This window comes from Anser brachyrhynchus, assembly GCF_964034855.1.
Source record: "Anser brachyrhynchus genome assembly, chromosome: 15".
NCBI classification, from domain to species: domain Eukaryota; kingdom Metazoa; phylum Chordata; class Aves; order Anseriformes; family Anatidae; genus Anser; species Anser brachyrhynchus.
The window spans coordinates 16,086,650-16,102,404 of record NC_137733.1 but is presented as its reverse complement, the minus strand read 5'-3'; the positions used below and the strand labels follow the sequence as shown (position 1 = coordinate 16,102,404).

The 15,755-nt window shown below is 51.3% G+C and overlaps 1 protein-coding gene across 4 annotated transcripts in view; it reads right to left on the bottom strand.

Annotated features, from left to right (window-relative positions):
* LMF1 (lipase maturation factor 1) overlaps window positions 1-15,755 on the bottom strand; it is a 193,267-nt gene that overhangs the window by 125,765 nt on the left and 51,747 nt on the right. For all 4 annotated transcript variants that reach the window (XM_080556793.1, XM_080556794.1, XM_080556792.1 and 1 more), the window contains one exon: window positions 8,937-9,085. In XM_080556793.1, the coding sequence (XP_080412919.1) occupies window positions 8,937-9,085 (149 nt within the window). The remainder of the gene's footprint in view (window positions 1-8,936; window positions 9,086-15,755) is intronic.

Genomic DNA, 15,755 nt, shown 5'->3' with positions numbered 1-15,755 from the left:
GTTTTGTTTTATTTGTTGTTGCTTTTTCCCCCTGCTACCAGAAAGACCCTTTGAGAAACTACCATGGCTGCACCAGCGTTTGATTGACTTTGAAGACGAGCTGTGAGGAGTGGGTGAAAGGGATTTTGAAAAGTACTTGGCATTAACGGCTCCATGCCTTTTAAAGCCACTGAAGGAACAACAAGTCTTCCTGCCAAGGGCTATTACTAGACAAATGGAGAGAGATCAGAGGCACAAAGGAGGTTGCTAAGGAGTCAAGTGTGGGATCCCTGCAGAGAGGAGGAGGCTGCAGCTGGGACGGCAAAGGTCAGAACATTGCAGACATCATTTTCCAAAAATTCCCATGAAGCCCCAGCGCCCGAGTCAGGAGTCTGGCCCTTCCTATGAATAATGAGAAAGCCATAAAAGAAAGCTCCCTTTCTTCCCTCCTACCCACGCTAATGTAATAAAACAAATTAGAATAATTATTCTCAATTTCAGAGCCATAATGCCCAGGATCAGGGCACGCTTGTCACTGAGATGACAACTACATCCGTTTGATTTTTTTTTTCTTTTTTTCTTATTTACAAAGATATCCTAAATTCCAACTTTTATTTCATTACATCTAATGTAATTTTACTACAGGCATCCAGATTCTGTTTGCTTCAAAGTCTTCATTATTTTTGCCAGAAAGTTCATCTCCCTTATTAGCTAATCACATCCCCACCCTTTCCAGTAACCTTTAAAATGCCACCCACGTTATGACACTTAGCAGAATCCAAGCAAAAAAAAAAAAAAGAAGAGTTCAACATAAGCCACTTAGTTTCTAAAATAATTCGCTGCAGTGGGTTAAAAGAAACATTTATTCTAACTGTAAAAAAAAAATTAAAAAATAAAGAATAAATACCTAATGATATCCACAAAATCTGGAAATAATTGATCCTTTCTCTGTGAAAACACATCTCAGTGTGAGAGACCGCAACATTTAGCAGGAAACAATGATGAGAATTGAGCGGAAGAATTTATTGCTAATTATTTTTGCACTTTTTGCACTATTTCTTTCCCAAGACTGCTACCTTAAATGATCTTTTTCTTTCCTGCTGTAAGTCACAAGGGAAAACATATCTTTTGTGTACGCTTGAAGAACCAGAGGATTTAAATTATTTTGTAAGCCTCTGTCTGCCAAAAACCTCTCAGGGACTGCTCTGTTCTGCAACCCATGGCAGCAACTCCTTAGGAGGCTTTGAGCAGCCCAGGGAAGCAACGCTCTGCCTCGGGGCGACGGTCTGCAGCTATGGTCAGAAAACAAAATCTGAAAAAAAATAAAAAAAATAAAACCTTTGCTTAAAATTAAGGTTGGGTGTTTGAATATTATGGATTATACCTGGCAGGGGCTTCCACATCCAGACACCCTGGGTGGTGTAAGAGGGCGAGCGCTGCTGCAGCATCAGCCGGGGGGCGGTGGGAGGCCGAGGTTTCAGGGCCAGGTTTTTGGGACAAAACCGCCTGCATCCTGAAGCGGTTGCGGGGCTGGGGGCCCAGATTTGGGTTCCTTTCCGGCCGTTTTGGTGCATGCTGATCAGGCTCTGGAGGGGGCGGCTCTGGGGGAAGGATGTGTGAAAAGCGAGCGGGCGGCAGCGAAGAAGAGAAGGGGCATGAACGAATTCCCTAAATTAAGAATTTCCTATATGCCGACATATCCGGTGTAGCAGGGCATGGCGGCAACAACTCCCTATGGAGGGCTCCCAAATACAAGGCCAGCGGGGGGAAAGAAACCTTTCCTTCCCTGCATGACCCTGTCCCTGGCCATCTCGGACGCTCCTGGCGATGCCGCAGCAGCGCTTTTGGCCATCCAGGATGTTGGTGAGCGGGGAGCATCCCCAGAGGGGTTTTAAGGGCATCAGACAAGGACATGGGGCACGGAAGCCAAGGAGCTGAGGGGATGGGAGCGGAGGCCAGGGCTTGGCTGGCAGGTCACAAACCTGAGGCTTTGCCTCCAGCTGCCCACGTGTGCTGCCCGGGGCCGGGGGCTGAGCGGCACCGACCCATCTGCACTCAGACCCCGCCGCGCCCTCCCAGCTCCAACACCTGGTGCACCAGTGATGGATTGGCAGCTTTAAATCTGAATTTCCTTGCTTTGGGCACTTTTAAATTAAAGTGGTAATGTGCTTTAAATCCTGTTTCCCTGGTTTTCCACTACACTCTTCAATCCCTTCCTCCAGAAACTAATCAAGATGTCTCAGACTCACTTATACTCTCTGCTCCAGCCACCTTCCCTGGTAACTTATTCCATATGTCTGTGATCCTTTGCAAGACACGGCTCCACCTTAATTCCCTGTTTGCTTCCAGTTTCCCAATGTGCAGTTCCACCCCTGGCTCTTGAATCCCCACCACATCCCCAGCGCTGACAATTGTTTGCACAGGACGTCACATCATCGCGCTCTGCAAACGGCACCTAATTAGTCCTTTGACTCCGCTAACGTAAGCATCTCAGCAGTGCTGCGTGCTCACCGCCGTCAGGGTGCTGCAGACTGATCCTGATGCAGACCCAAATGCTTATTAAAAACTTCAGGGAAGGGCCTGGCTCCCCGTTAGCAGTCCAACACGGCTGTGCCGCACGTGCATGAGCTCACCCGCCACGTGCCCACAAAGCGTCGCCGCTCGCAGAGCGCCCACGTCCTGCCGGATGTCAGCAGGGGGAAAGGTCCCAGGGAAGAGGTGCAGCAGAAGCCGGTGCCACGCATGCGGATGGTTTGATGTGCACGGTGCCACCCCCACGTGGAGGGGAGCTGATGCTCCGGCACTGCATCCGAGGAGAGGCGGCGACACGGCCCCCAGCAGCCTGTTCCTCAGCCTGGCAGATGCGGTCCCCTGGCCTTTCTCGGCAGCCCCGTGTCGCAGTCATTCACCCTCACGCCGCAGCCAGAAGAAAAAAGCGGGTGCCGATATTCATGAGCCTCCCCAGGCAGATCTCCTACCTAGAGGGCTGCACAACGACCCCAAACCCGAAGTAATGGGAAGGCGCCTGGCGCTCTCCATCCCCTTCAGGGACGCACGGGGCATGCCTTCCCCCTCTCTCGCTGGCCAGGCCTGGGAGCGCCCCACGTCAGCGGCCCTGGCTGTGCTCCCGGAGCTCCTGCTGCCAGGGACCCGGAGCAGAGCAGCAGACCCCAGCCCCGGCTGTGACCCTTCGGTGACAGTGAGCAGGGACGGCTGCTCCCGGAGCCCAGCTCCGTGCCGGCAGGCAGGCGCAGCAGGCTTGAGAAGAGAAGAGAGGGAGGACTTCGAGGCATTTAACCTCCTTGATTGCCGTTTCTGACAGATATTCACACTGACACTTGCTCAGAGCACACACTTGGACGGGATCCGTGCTGTGAGCGCAGCGGTTACAAGCTCGGCTGTACGTAATACAGGGAATTGCAGGCTCCACGTTCGTGTCCCACAACGAGGAAGGCTGGGAGGGAAGAGGCACAGGAGTTGGCTCTAGTTGGAAAGGATGAAAATCCACCCAAACTGAAGCCTGGCATCACCGCCGGGCACTTCCAGAGGGACTGCTAACACGGCAGCGATGTGGACGTGTGCCCCGGGCCAGCAGCGAACGCTCGGGCTCCTTCTGCCGCCAGGAAGCTCAGCCTCAGCTGCTGCCCCTCGCCGGCCGCCAGCCCGACCTGCCCTGAAGGCATTTCACGAGCCTCATGTTTTACAGGATGAGCACCAGCCGTAAAGAGATAATGACATTTCCACGCTGCTGCTTCTCGCTGCAGCCCCCGAGCGCCAGCTGCGCAGCCGCAGCCCAGCGGCGACGCCGGCAGACAGCGGCAGCTCATGGTCCCGGGGGCTGCCTCGCACGGCCGCCCCCAGCCCGCACCACCGGCACGCACCCCTTCCCTTAAAAGCTTCCACGCGTGCCTCCAACATCTCCCAGCCTCAAACGACGTGCGGCGCGGCAGGCAGCGCACTTACAGTCGCGCGCACCCGTATAAAGCACCCCCGTCCCCTCCGCTCTAAAAGCTGGCGGTTGTTTAACGCTCCCCCCGTTACGGCAGAGAGGTGACGGCGCAGGGACAGGGCCTGGCGCACAGCTGGCCGGGCCTGAACCAGCTGCAGGGCTTTTGGCAGCACCGCCAAGGGGCCCCGGCGCCTCGCTGGCACCGGCGCAGCATCCCCGGCACGCCGCTCCCCGACCCCGCTCCCCTCCCAGCCTCTCCCCGGCCCTGCTGGGGGCCCTTTCCCTGCCCAAGCCCCCGCATCACGCAGCCTGGCACTGCCCCAGCGCTGCCCACCCCACGCCCAGAGCAGCTTTCCTGGGGCACCGGCTGCTTGCTTTGCCCCCAAGAATTGCTTTTGCCCTGTCCCGTGTTAACGTCAGGCTCCTCCAGCTCCAGCTGGCAGAGGCGATGCTGTGCTCAGGGTGAGACCTGGGCGCAGAGCGCAGCTTGCTTCTGGCCGCTTCGCTGACAGAGAGATGTGCTGCTCGCAGGGAACAGCCCCTCGCTTAACTACCTCTTGTCAAAAAAAAAAGGCCTCTGGTATGAGGCTTGAGGAGTGATGTGTAATAAGCAGAGCGCTCCTGGGAATAATCAGTGAGGAAATCATCAAAGCCATGTCTGCAGTGAAAAGCGTCAGCCTCTACACGCCAAGATCCAGCGCGGCGCAAGCCAAACCGCAGCCCGGCTCCCGCACAGCCCAGCCACGGCCTCGCTCCGCGGCCCGCCGGGACGGCACCGGGGCTCCCGTGGGGTCAGCACTGGCCGGGGCTCCCCCGAACCCCACCTCGGTCCCGGCACTGCTGTCCCTTCGCATATGTGCTCTGTTACCTGGTTTTATCAGCGTTACTATAGCTACGCACACAGGTGCTGATGAAAACCCAATTCTCGCATTTCTGAGCAAGTACGCACGCAACCTTTCTTTGACACTCGAACTAACGAAGAAAAACTGTGTTTTACGGCTTACGTACGCAACAGCTAATGACTTTCGGGATCCGAAGAGCTACTGCAAAGTTCCAGCCACACGCTGCGGGCAGGCTGCTAGCTCAGGGCTTCTCCCCAGCCTCCTGGTGCTCAGCGGTGCAGGATCTGTGCTCCCCTGGTGCGTGGCTCTGGCCGACTGCAGGTGATCGCACAGAACGTACAAATGACAAGTGGTCACCCACTTTCACATCTCTTGCAAAATGAGAACGGGAATTACATCTGCTGAACAGAGCGTTAGCTGCAAATCATGGCTCCAGATAGAAGGGCAGCTCACAAGCAGTACTGCTGCCTGCCAGAAAACAAACAAGAACCAAATCAAGGCGTGCTCATATCGAAGCAAAGCCCAGGGCCCGCTTAGTGCCGCGGATGACCACAGCCCGGGTGAACCAGCAGCTCCCCCCGAAAGCACAAACCCAGACAGCACAAGCGTGCCTTGGCTTTGAAACGCCGGGGAGGGCAGGGGGGGACGGGACGCTGCTCCACCGAGCCAGGGGAGCTCGGCTGCTCCTCGCACAGGTCCCATTACTGGGGCTCAGGTCATCACAAAAACCTGTGGTCAGGCTGAACGGCTGCCAGCAACCAAGAGCCCCCCAGAGTCCCGAGGGGCTGGGGGAAGAGCCTGCCCCAGGTGCCACGAGCAGCCCGGGGAGCCAGGCCGGCACGCAGCCTCCCGAGCCGTGCCATCCCCAGCCTCACCAAGCCCAGCGAGGGCTCTGCGGGGAACGGAGCAGCGGGAGCACACCCTTGGCCTGCTGAAAAACACAGGTACGTGAGAGGGACAAGGCTCTGCGAGCGCAGCATCGTGCCTTCAGCACCTCCCCAGGCAGCTGCGGGTGTCAAAACACCCGATTACCACCAGGCAACAGTGCTGGGCTGCTCCCCTCGGCAGGCTGAGAGCAGCTAACAGGCTGAGCACGCGCCTCTGCCTACCCGGCCCACCCCGTCACTCTTGGTGCTCTGCATCTCCCAAGCCTGAAGACATCTGAGCCAGAGTCATAAGCAAAGCGATGAAGATTTCAAGTCACAGAGTACTTCTGCGGCATAAATCTGTTTGCATCACTTATTTCCTAACACACGGCTCGCGCACAAAGGGACCACTATTCTTTTGCCTCGGCATGTTCCTAAGAAGCATCCGTCTTTACATCCTGCACTAATGGGTTATTAGGAACATCAAACATATAGATTGAATCACATAATTATGCCTTTTAAAAAGTCAGCAATATTTGAGATCAGCCCAGCACTTGCTGCCAATCAAACCCCAGCAGCAGAGCCCGAACGCACGCCTTGCCTTGCGCGGGAACGCAGGAGGGATTGTTTTACATCTCATACGCTGCATCTCTCCTAACAAAGCCCAGCCCGCTCACAGGCGAGTCGTGCACGACGAAGCAAGATCTGGCCACAAATGCTTTTCCAGAGATCTGCACAGCCTCGCTGGGAAGGGGGCTTGGGGCTGCTCCTGCTCCATGCAGGACGTGCACCGTGCAATGGGATGCTCTGACCACGAAGCCTCATGTTGCCCATTTCAGACCCCATCAGCTCTTGATTTGTGAGAAAACACTTCCTCTTATTCTCAAAGACAATGCTATTCTGGGACACAGACAACGGCACGCCCGATATTTTAGAGGTGGATAACACCTCTGTGTCCTGGGGTGCTGGGAGGGCTAGCCAGGAAGCTGCAAGGCTGGCACCGTAAGGGAGCTGGAAGCGCCTCCCTTCCTACAGTGAGGTTTTTTTGTACCTAGAAGCTACTGGACTTGATAATCTGTCTGTTCCCTCAAAGAGGCTGCAATGGACATAGGAGCATCAGCATTTACTCCCACAGAAACCCCTAGTGCTTTAATGCAGTCTCCGGTTGCTGGAGCTCTGCATGGAAAGAGTTCCCAAATCTGATACACTGAGGGGGGAAAAAAGGAAAAAAGAAGGGGGGGCTGAAAAGTGAACTCCACACCCTTGTGCTGTTCATAATACAGGAGCTGACTTCAGAAAAAAGGGGAGCTATGGGATGGGAACCTGCAGTCTTTCCTGGGAGCCATCACATTGCAAAAACCAGACATGCTGAACCATTTAAGGTGAGTTTCAAAACTGTTTATGGCATCGCTCGCCTACCGTCCGGCACAAAGTGAGAGAAATAAAGCTGCCCCGAGGATGGCATTTTACAAGGAGAACCCTACCCCAGCCAGCTCAAGAGCCCCCGGAGAATCGTGCAGGGAAAGTCAAACTTTCTGTGCCAGACAATCACTGCCAATCCCTCCCCTGGGAAACCTTCCTTCGGCCCCCATTTGTGCGCATGGTTCAGCTCCTGCCCAGATCAGTGAAGAAATCAAAGACTGCCTTTGAGCAGGTGCACCTGTGCTGCAGGAGAATATTTCGGTTTCACGCATTAAACTTGCATCCCGGTGTCTGCAAGCGTCATTACCCTGGCCAAGAAGGAAATGTACACGTGTTTGGGCCCCAAAACATTAAAGATCCCATCAATCACTGATTTCCACTTGCTCGTACAGATCCCCATTTAATGACCTTTCCATGTTTTACTCTCCCATGCCTGTTACTTACATATCAGCAACCAAGACAGACAAGGGACTCAAGGGGTGGCATCTATTTTGCAGAGGGCTCTTCCTAAAATAACGGGAGAGTTAGTACTCTCCGGACAAAGCTGAGGGGCAGCACAGAGATAACAATAACAAAGACCTTTCATGAGCGTGATTTTCCTTTACATCAAACCTGTCCCATAATTCAGAGTATAAGTAACAAATTAACAGCAGCAGAGCAAAGCACAATCAGAATCCCATTTTAATAGGAAAGCAGGACACAAACTTGGTGATCATACAACTTAAGGTTAAGAAGGCATCCCTGCCCATGGCAGGGGGGTTGGAACTAGATGATCTTTAAGGTCCCTTCCGATCCAAGCTGTTCTATGACTCTACAATAAATCATTTAATCCATCTCTATTGCCCCACAGCAGGGACAGATCTATTCAATTAATAGCAAGTAAGAACTGCAGGAATTGATCCCTCCAGCTTTAGGAAGCAGAGCAAAATCAGCAACGCTACACGACAGTTATGGCAAAGAAACGAACGCAACTAAGAGTGAGTTGTGAAATACCAGTTGTGTGACGTGTACAAAAAACAACAAAAAATTCCTGCTCCTTCAAGCAGAATTTGCTGAACTGTCGTAGGCTGGGCAGTGCCACTCTGACGCAACAAGTATGCAGCATGCATTTTCCAAGAATATCTGCTGCAATAGCACACTGCCCACTAACAAAGTTGAAAACAGGTGACACTGAGGTTAACACATACAAAGTTTGCTCTTTATTTAGAGGAGGATAACTAAGAGCTTTGTAAGCTTGACTACAGATTGAAGCACTTTGAGAGCTGGGATAAGAGAGGGGCTTTAGAGAAAACAGACACAGGAACGTCCAACCTGCCTGCAGTCTTTCTACAGCAATGATCCTCAGATGAAAATTTGGGGATATTTTGAAGAGTCCAACACGCAGATGCAGATCACAGGATAATGCCCCTGCCACACCTTTACTTTAACAAAGATGTGTCAGTTCCTGACAGATTCTTTTACAACCTACTTGGGAATTTCCACTGGCACTTGGGCAGTAATGCACCAATTGTTCTCTTTGAAATCACAGAGCAGAGAATGACATTTCAGTAAAGCACACACAAAGAAAAAATAACTCAACATAAAGCTCCTGGTTCCCGGGAATTACCCACTGGATTTGCAGGCAACTTATCAAAAAGCCACAATGCCCAGGTCTTAAACTTCACTTTAATTCCTTTTAAAGAGCCAATCGCAGGAACAGCACCAACACATCAACACATATTCTTTTACTCCTGTGTTTGTCTTTCTTAAAGTAAACACTAATAATAAGTTTAAAGATTCAGTGAAACAGAGCACAAGGCATTTCCTGCTACAGGCTCCTTCCTTAAAACCAGAAAAAAATCCTGAACTAGAGGGCTGTGATGTGTTGTGCCAACTTACTGCTCCAAGCATGATCCTGAAGATCAGCCACCGAAAGCCCCAGATGACGATGCTGGACGGAGGCGTGGAGCGGGGCAGGCGGGAGAGGGTCCAGAGCGGGCAGAGGAATATCGCCAGGAAGCCAGTCTCCAAGAGCTGCGATTCCCATCCTGTGGTACAGGCATGTGAGAAACAAAAAAGAAAATATTTATTGTAAGAGTCCTATCAATTATCCTTTAACAAATTTAAAACACATAAACAGGGAAAAACAAACAAAAAAAACAAAAAACCTAAAAGCATACTTCAATGCTTTTGAAATTTAGCTTGAGGGAACTTGGCTGCCAATTCTGTTCTAATTCACACATCGCACACTGACTTCGCTATATGAATTCAGATGCTTTAAGCAACACCATCAGCTTCAGAAAAATACATTGCTGCACATCGGTAAACGCATTTCCCACCAACTCCGTCTTTAATACCTAAGTCTGTATTCTCACAGAGATGCAGAATGGTTTGGGTTGGAAAGGACCTCAAAGCTCATCTAATTCCAGCCCCCCTGCCACGGGCAGGACACCTCCCACCAGACCAGGCTGCCCAAAGCCCCGTCCAGCCTGGCCTTGAGCACCTCCAGGGATGGGGCATCCACAGCTTCTCTGGGCATGCGTTATCTTTGTTTTTCCAGTCTGACAGCACCGATGACGTGCACCTACGCTTCTGGCTGTGCTGTTTTTCCTTCAAGAGCACGCGCCGACACTTGTGTTGTTTACGTGGTTATTTCATTCAACAAGAACCAAAAGAAAGCATATGTGCTATTACGAAGCAAAAGAAAATGCAACTTAAGTGCCCTGGGAATTGGCAAAGTGACCCAGGAACACAAGTGAAGAACGCCACTGTTGCTTCCTGCAGGCTGTGACCGCTGCTGCAGGGAAGGAAACCCACCTCCCGCTGATGGGCTCCTCGTTTATTCACCAGTGCTTCCACCCCTAGCGCAACCAGAAGCCTATAATTATTCTACCCTAAAAATACAGAAAGTGGAAATCCAGCCAGCATGCCCCTAAGCCTTTGCAGTAAACCTGGTCCGACATCTCCTCATGTCACACGCCATTGTCTAAAACCGGCAGCATTTGATGAATGCACGTGGAAGGTTTTCCTCGAACCTGCTACGCCCCAGACACTGATGAATGACATCTCTGCTGGCCTGTGCAGCACCATCCCGCTGGCTGCCCTGGATTCATGCCACGAGCCAAAAAGGGCAGTCTACATCTTCAAAAGAGGATGATTAAAGTCGCATTAGGTTCTATTCATCATCAGCATTAACGTGCAACCAGAAGCTTTGGATCTTTAATCACGAAGAAAAATCATAATGAAAAAAGTCCAAATCATCCATCAAGCCAGTTTCACACACTACTGGATTTGGCAAAAGGACTCTGGAGTTAATACCAGTGTATCTGAGATCAAAGCACAGCCGTGTAACAACACGATAACCTGATACCTGTGACACTGAACGCTTTGGAGAAGATAGGCTATAGCCCATGTCATGCAAATCTGCATTTTGCATTTTATTTCTCCAGCACAGCATACAGTATAAATATTGAAATGATTGCTCTGGAAGAGCCAGAACATTGCATTTATGTTTTGACAGGTGAAATTCAACCTCCCCTACATTAAGTAACAATATACTTATACCAAAACCAAAGTCAAATTCATTACACCAACTTTGCCCCACTTCCACACTTGAATTTTCAAATATTTTTGTGCAATACAATTGCGCTCTGAAGACATTAAAAAAAAACACTAAATGCCTAAAAGAGGGCAATTCCTGAAAACGCAGCAACCTCGTGAGAGCCATTTAGGACACTGATATTCTTACCTACATAACTGCATACAATAAACCAGACAGCAGCCACGGGTCGTTCATAGCCACGCTTTTCCCAAGACTCCCCAAGACACTGCTAGTTGTAAAGTGGAAGAAACAGTTTGGTCCGCTACAACTCTGTCTCCCCCAGCTTGGAAAAGACGACGTATCAAAAGCATTAATTCGTTCCAGCTCCAGTTTGAGATACCTGAAATGCACACGCAGTCAACATTTTTTTAAACGTGTGATTTGACTTTGTCACACAAGCAAAACTACACTAAACTCACTTTAAAATAAGAAATCGCAGTAATGGAATCTCCCCTCTTTTTTTTTTTTTTTTTTTTTTTACAAATATGCAAAAGGTTCCTTAAAGCAAAATGCATATTTATTATTATTTTTTTTAAAGATTATTGTACTTAAAACAGCTATTAAAAAAATCCCCATTCTTCCTCCATACATCCTGTGCTTTCTAGAGCAGATACTCCAACTGCCAAAATTAGCGCTTCTGGGAGGAGAAGTGAAGTATATTGTTATAAAAGCAGCTGCACCAGGAAAGCAATGGCTAATACAAAATGTGAAAGGTTAATTGTTACTAAACCCAGCCACAAATAGCAGTTATGGGTCTAACTGGCACCAAAATGGTAGTATATCTCATGCGTTTCTGCCTGCACAAGAATCCCACTGTTATCAGCGTTTTCATATGGTAATGACCGTGTCCCCCCGCAGACACACGCTATGCACGCTGGATGGCTGAGCAGGAAGGCGGGAGCCTCCACATCCCCAAACTGCCCCTGGGTCCGCAGCCGTGCCTCCCTTCGGAGAGCAGCATCGCCCCTCTCCACGCAGGGCGCAGCGACATTTTCGCTATTTTAGTTTTAACCCAAACTCCCGGGAAGGCGTCTGCTGGCTTGGAGGGAAAGCACAGCGAAGGATCGAGCGGTCCCGTGCCCCGTTTCTCGCGCGTGGCGCGGGTCCCACCAGCACGCCGAGACCCACACACGTGCGCGCGCGTGGCGGGAGCGAAGCCGAAGCCTCCCCGGTATGCGGCTGGCCTCAAAGGACCGTCAGTTCAGCCTGCACCTGCGCTCCTCGTTCCAAAGCGACAAGTTGGGATCCTGGCACCACCACCCGGCTGCGAGTCCAACAGCACGACGTGATGTGCCAGCCAGGGGACGGCTCAGCACCGCGCGAGGACCGCGGCACACAGTGCTCCCCAGCTGTTGGTGGAAGCCTCTTAAATTACCCGCTGCTGACAGCGGGGGCTGGCAGCGGGTGCAGCTGAGCCGGCACCAAACAGGGTTTCGCTGCAAGTGCAGCCAAGGACAAACTACGGTCACGGCACCGTTTCAGAAGTCTCCGTCTAAACCTCCTCCGCTTGCAGCCAGATCCCGTTCAGCTCCAGCATCCGTGCACGGCGATGGGCAGATTTGCTAGCACGGATGAGGCTTTGGTGCTGTGTGCTGCTGTCCTTCGCTCCGCTGCTGACCCTCATATCAGATCACACCCAGTTCCTGCTAAAAAACAAGTCTGAGATGCAGATATGCACGGAGAGCCTCTGATTTATTAACGGCCCTCTTCCTGATGCACTGAGCAACCACAGCTGGTGATGCGGTCATGCGGATCAGTTTTCCATGCTAGCACGCCTCACCCGCGCAGCCACATCTCCTGCCCTCGGCAGCAGAAGCCCCTCTGCAGCCTCCATCCATCTCCTCCTCGCCCACAGCGGCCTCCTACGCACTGCCACCGCTCTCCCCTTCCCCGTTTGACTGACCACCAGAAATGGAAACGGGGGAAGGTTTTGCAGCCTCCCCAGTTTCGCCATGGCCTGTGGATGTTAAATTTTCCCTTCCCGTCTTACTCTGCACCTCATCCATCCGGCTGCTCACACAGCAACCGAGCTGGCCCCGACCTCCCCGAGATGCGTGCTCCTTCCCCACACTTCCCCAGCTTCCCTGACCCACCGTCCCCCCAGGGTCCTCACCCCATGATTTCACTCTCACTCCCCCAAAGTCAGTCTTCTACTTCTGTTTGTGTTTTAACTTAAAACTACAGGCTGGGCTAAGCCTTCAGCTCAGACAAAAAGTCAGACAGACGTGAACTGTTTTTAGCAGGGACTCATCCATGACCGCAGCTTGTAATTCTTATAGCTGTAATCACATGCAAATAAAATACTGCTTGATGCTACTCCACAAGCACTACAAGCACTTGTGGGTAGGATTATCCGAGATGCTGTGAGCATCATGTTTTCTACTACAACTTACTCACCACAGCTGTACCCAGAGCACAGTGCAGAAAGCAGGGGGAGCTCTGCCCCATCTCAGCCTCACCCTGTTGTTGATACCAGAAAGCAAGACAAGACCCACCGACAGAAACCGCGAGTTGCTACCACTGACTTACAAACAGTTGTTCTCATCTGCCCCCTAAACGCCTCAGACTCAACCCCTTGCAGTCTTAGGAAGGTTCAAGGCCATAAGCACGTGGCTGGACTTTGCCACCTTTCACTACCACTTCCGAGGCTCACAGAGCCCAGACGCGCTGCGGTTCCTCCGAGGAATCACCCAAGTCATCGCACCTCAGCTGGGAAGACCGCAGGAAAAGCTGTGACTTAGCTGATCCTGTAGGTTTCCTTTCCAACTGGATTTTTCTCCCTCTTTTTTCTGCCAATTAGTCAGTGCTGAGATGCGTTGGGCCAGACAAAGGAGCCCAACACAACCGCATCCTCCATCCCCACCGAAATACTGGGAACCGCACACCAAGCCCTCCTCCAAGCTGCAGGAAATCCCAGCCTCGACATCTTTGGGACAGCTCTAGCAAAGCAAAAGCACTGACGAGAAGGAATTCATCACCGTGACCTGCGAAGACCTAAAGGGGGAAAAAAAAAAAAATCAAGTAATCCAAATAATCCCCCAATTTTGGGAACTGAGGGCAGGCACTCGGTGCTGGAGGCTTTCGCAGCACCTGTACGACAGCCACAGAGAAACCGGCACATGATGGGAACTGAGCACCAGTGCCAGTAATGAAACAACGACTTCTCGCCTGCAGTGATGCTGATTTACCACCTGCAGTGACACTTCCCAGCCCTAGCATTTTCGGAGTGAAACCTGTTTTTACAAATGCCAGCAAACCCCGCGGTCCTTAGAGGCATCGAGGTCGTCTCAGCAAGGCAACTCGCATCCTCAAAGCTCAGAGCAATTCATCCTCACGCCTGGGCTGAAACTCGGGGCTCACCTCGGCCCCCCATCCCTCCGGCCCTGGCGCACACTGATACTGCTGGGAACGAAAGGGTCACGTTGTTGACCCACCTGCTCCTGTTTTCTTCAGTTGGATCTAGTCAAATTTCAGCAGCTGCAGCGCGGCACAATGCGCCATTGTTATCTCCCGCGCAGCAGGAGAGGGAGCCAATTTTTTTTTTTTTTGAAAAAAAAAAAAATGAAATAAAATAAACTGCCAATGGTGGCTGCACTTGCCTCACACGCGTTTCGAATGTTTGTTACATGCTCCTAACTTGATGTAGCAAAATCCAGAGTTTGGCACTTTCTGAGGTCTCCACCGGGGAGGGAGTGCGGGGAGAAGCAGAGAGGTGCTGGGGGGGCACAACAGGAGGCAAGAAGGGAAGAAAGGGAAGCAACAAAAAATAATAATAAAGCTTTCCCATCTTTCTTCTTAGGGTTTTCAAATGCTTTTCTTCAAAATTAAGTAAGAACATTCATCCAAATTCTCAGTTAGGAAATTTAGCTCAACATCAAGTGATCTCTGGAGTCAAAACCCATTTGCTGCTTAAAGGAGGAACTGTGAGAGCCTCCACCGTGCTGCCTCACCAAGTTCTTCAGCAGGGAGCATACTCCTTGGCAGAAACATCTGATGTACTGTGGAAAACATTACTGGTACTTAACATGTAGAAAAAAAAGTCAATTTGGTATGAACGGTCTCCAGAAAAGTCCAAAGCAGCACCATTACGGCTCCCCATAGAGGGTATTATTTCTAACGGAATATAGATTATGTAGCATTATATCATTAAGTTTCCAATTTTCATCTTTATTATTTACCGTCAAGTACCTGATGAAAAAAACATCCAAGCGATTGCAGCTTGCCCGCGGCTCCCGAGGAAAGCCACGAGAAGCCCTTCCCACCCAGCCCAGGGCTGCACCTTCGGCTTCCCGCGCCCCCGGCCAGGTTTCTGTTTGCACGTCCGGCAGGGGAGAAAGCCACGAGCCAGAGGACAGAGAGACGGCCAGACGAAAGGCCCAAAGATAATAAAGGTTCTTATTTTCAATTCATCTATTCTTCTGAGGAAAAAAAAAAATCAGTTGGCCGAAACCAAAAACCAATACCTAGCTGTAGCATAAATAGCTCAGAATTTATTGTAATTTTTTTTTTCTTTCTACAGTATGGGTTAAGGAATAACAGCAAACTGCTTCTCCTTGTACACATCAACACACAAAATTTATAGAGGGCACGTCTGCACGGCGCAGACAAATGCTCCTACAACGTACACACATTTTATAGCTTTCAGCCAGCACACAGAGGAGCCGCAGCGCGGACGGCGCAGCTGTCCCCCTATGAATATTGGGTGTCACACTCGCTGGCAGCCAGCGCAGGGAAGATACCCAATACTGACCGACTCGCACTGGAATCAGATTAACTGCTCCTGAACCCCTCCTCCCTACCTCCCTGAAATTCGGTATGATAGAATTTAAGCTGTAGCGTTAAAACACCTGTTGAAAATAGCATCGGTTACGTTGATGGCTTCAGGATATTCTGGGTAAGGACTTCAGCCTGCAAGCGCTCGTCGCAACCAGCACTTGCAGTCCCACCGACGGGGTCAGACTCGCGGCTGGGCACGAGCACGGTGCGGAGCACCCAGGTGCTGAGCTCCGGAGTGCTCCCAGGGCACCCGGCTGCTCCTCCCCGAGCTTCCCCTGCTGCCCACTACCGATCTGTCCCGCTGGCAGAAATACAGCACAGGCTGGGAAACGCACCGCACC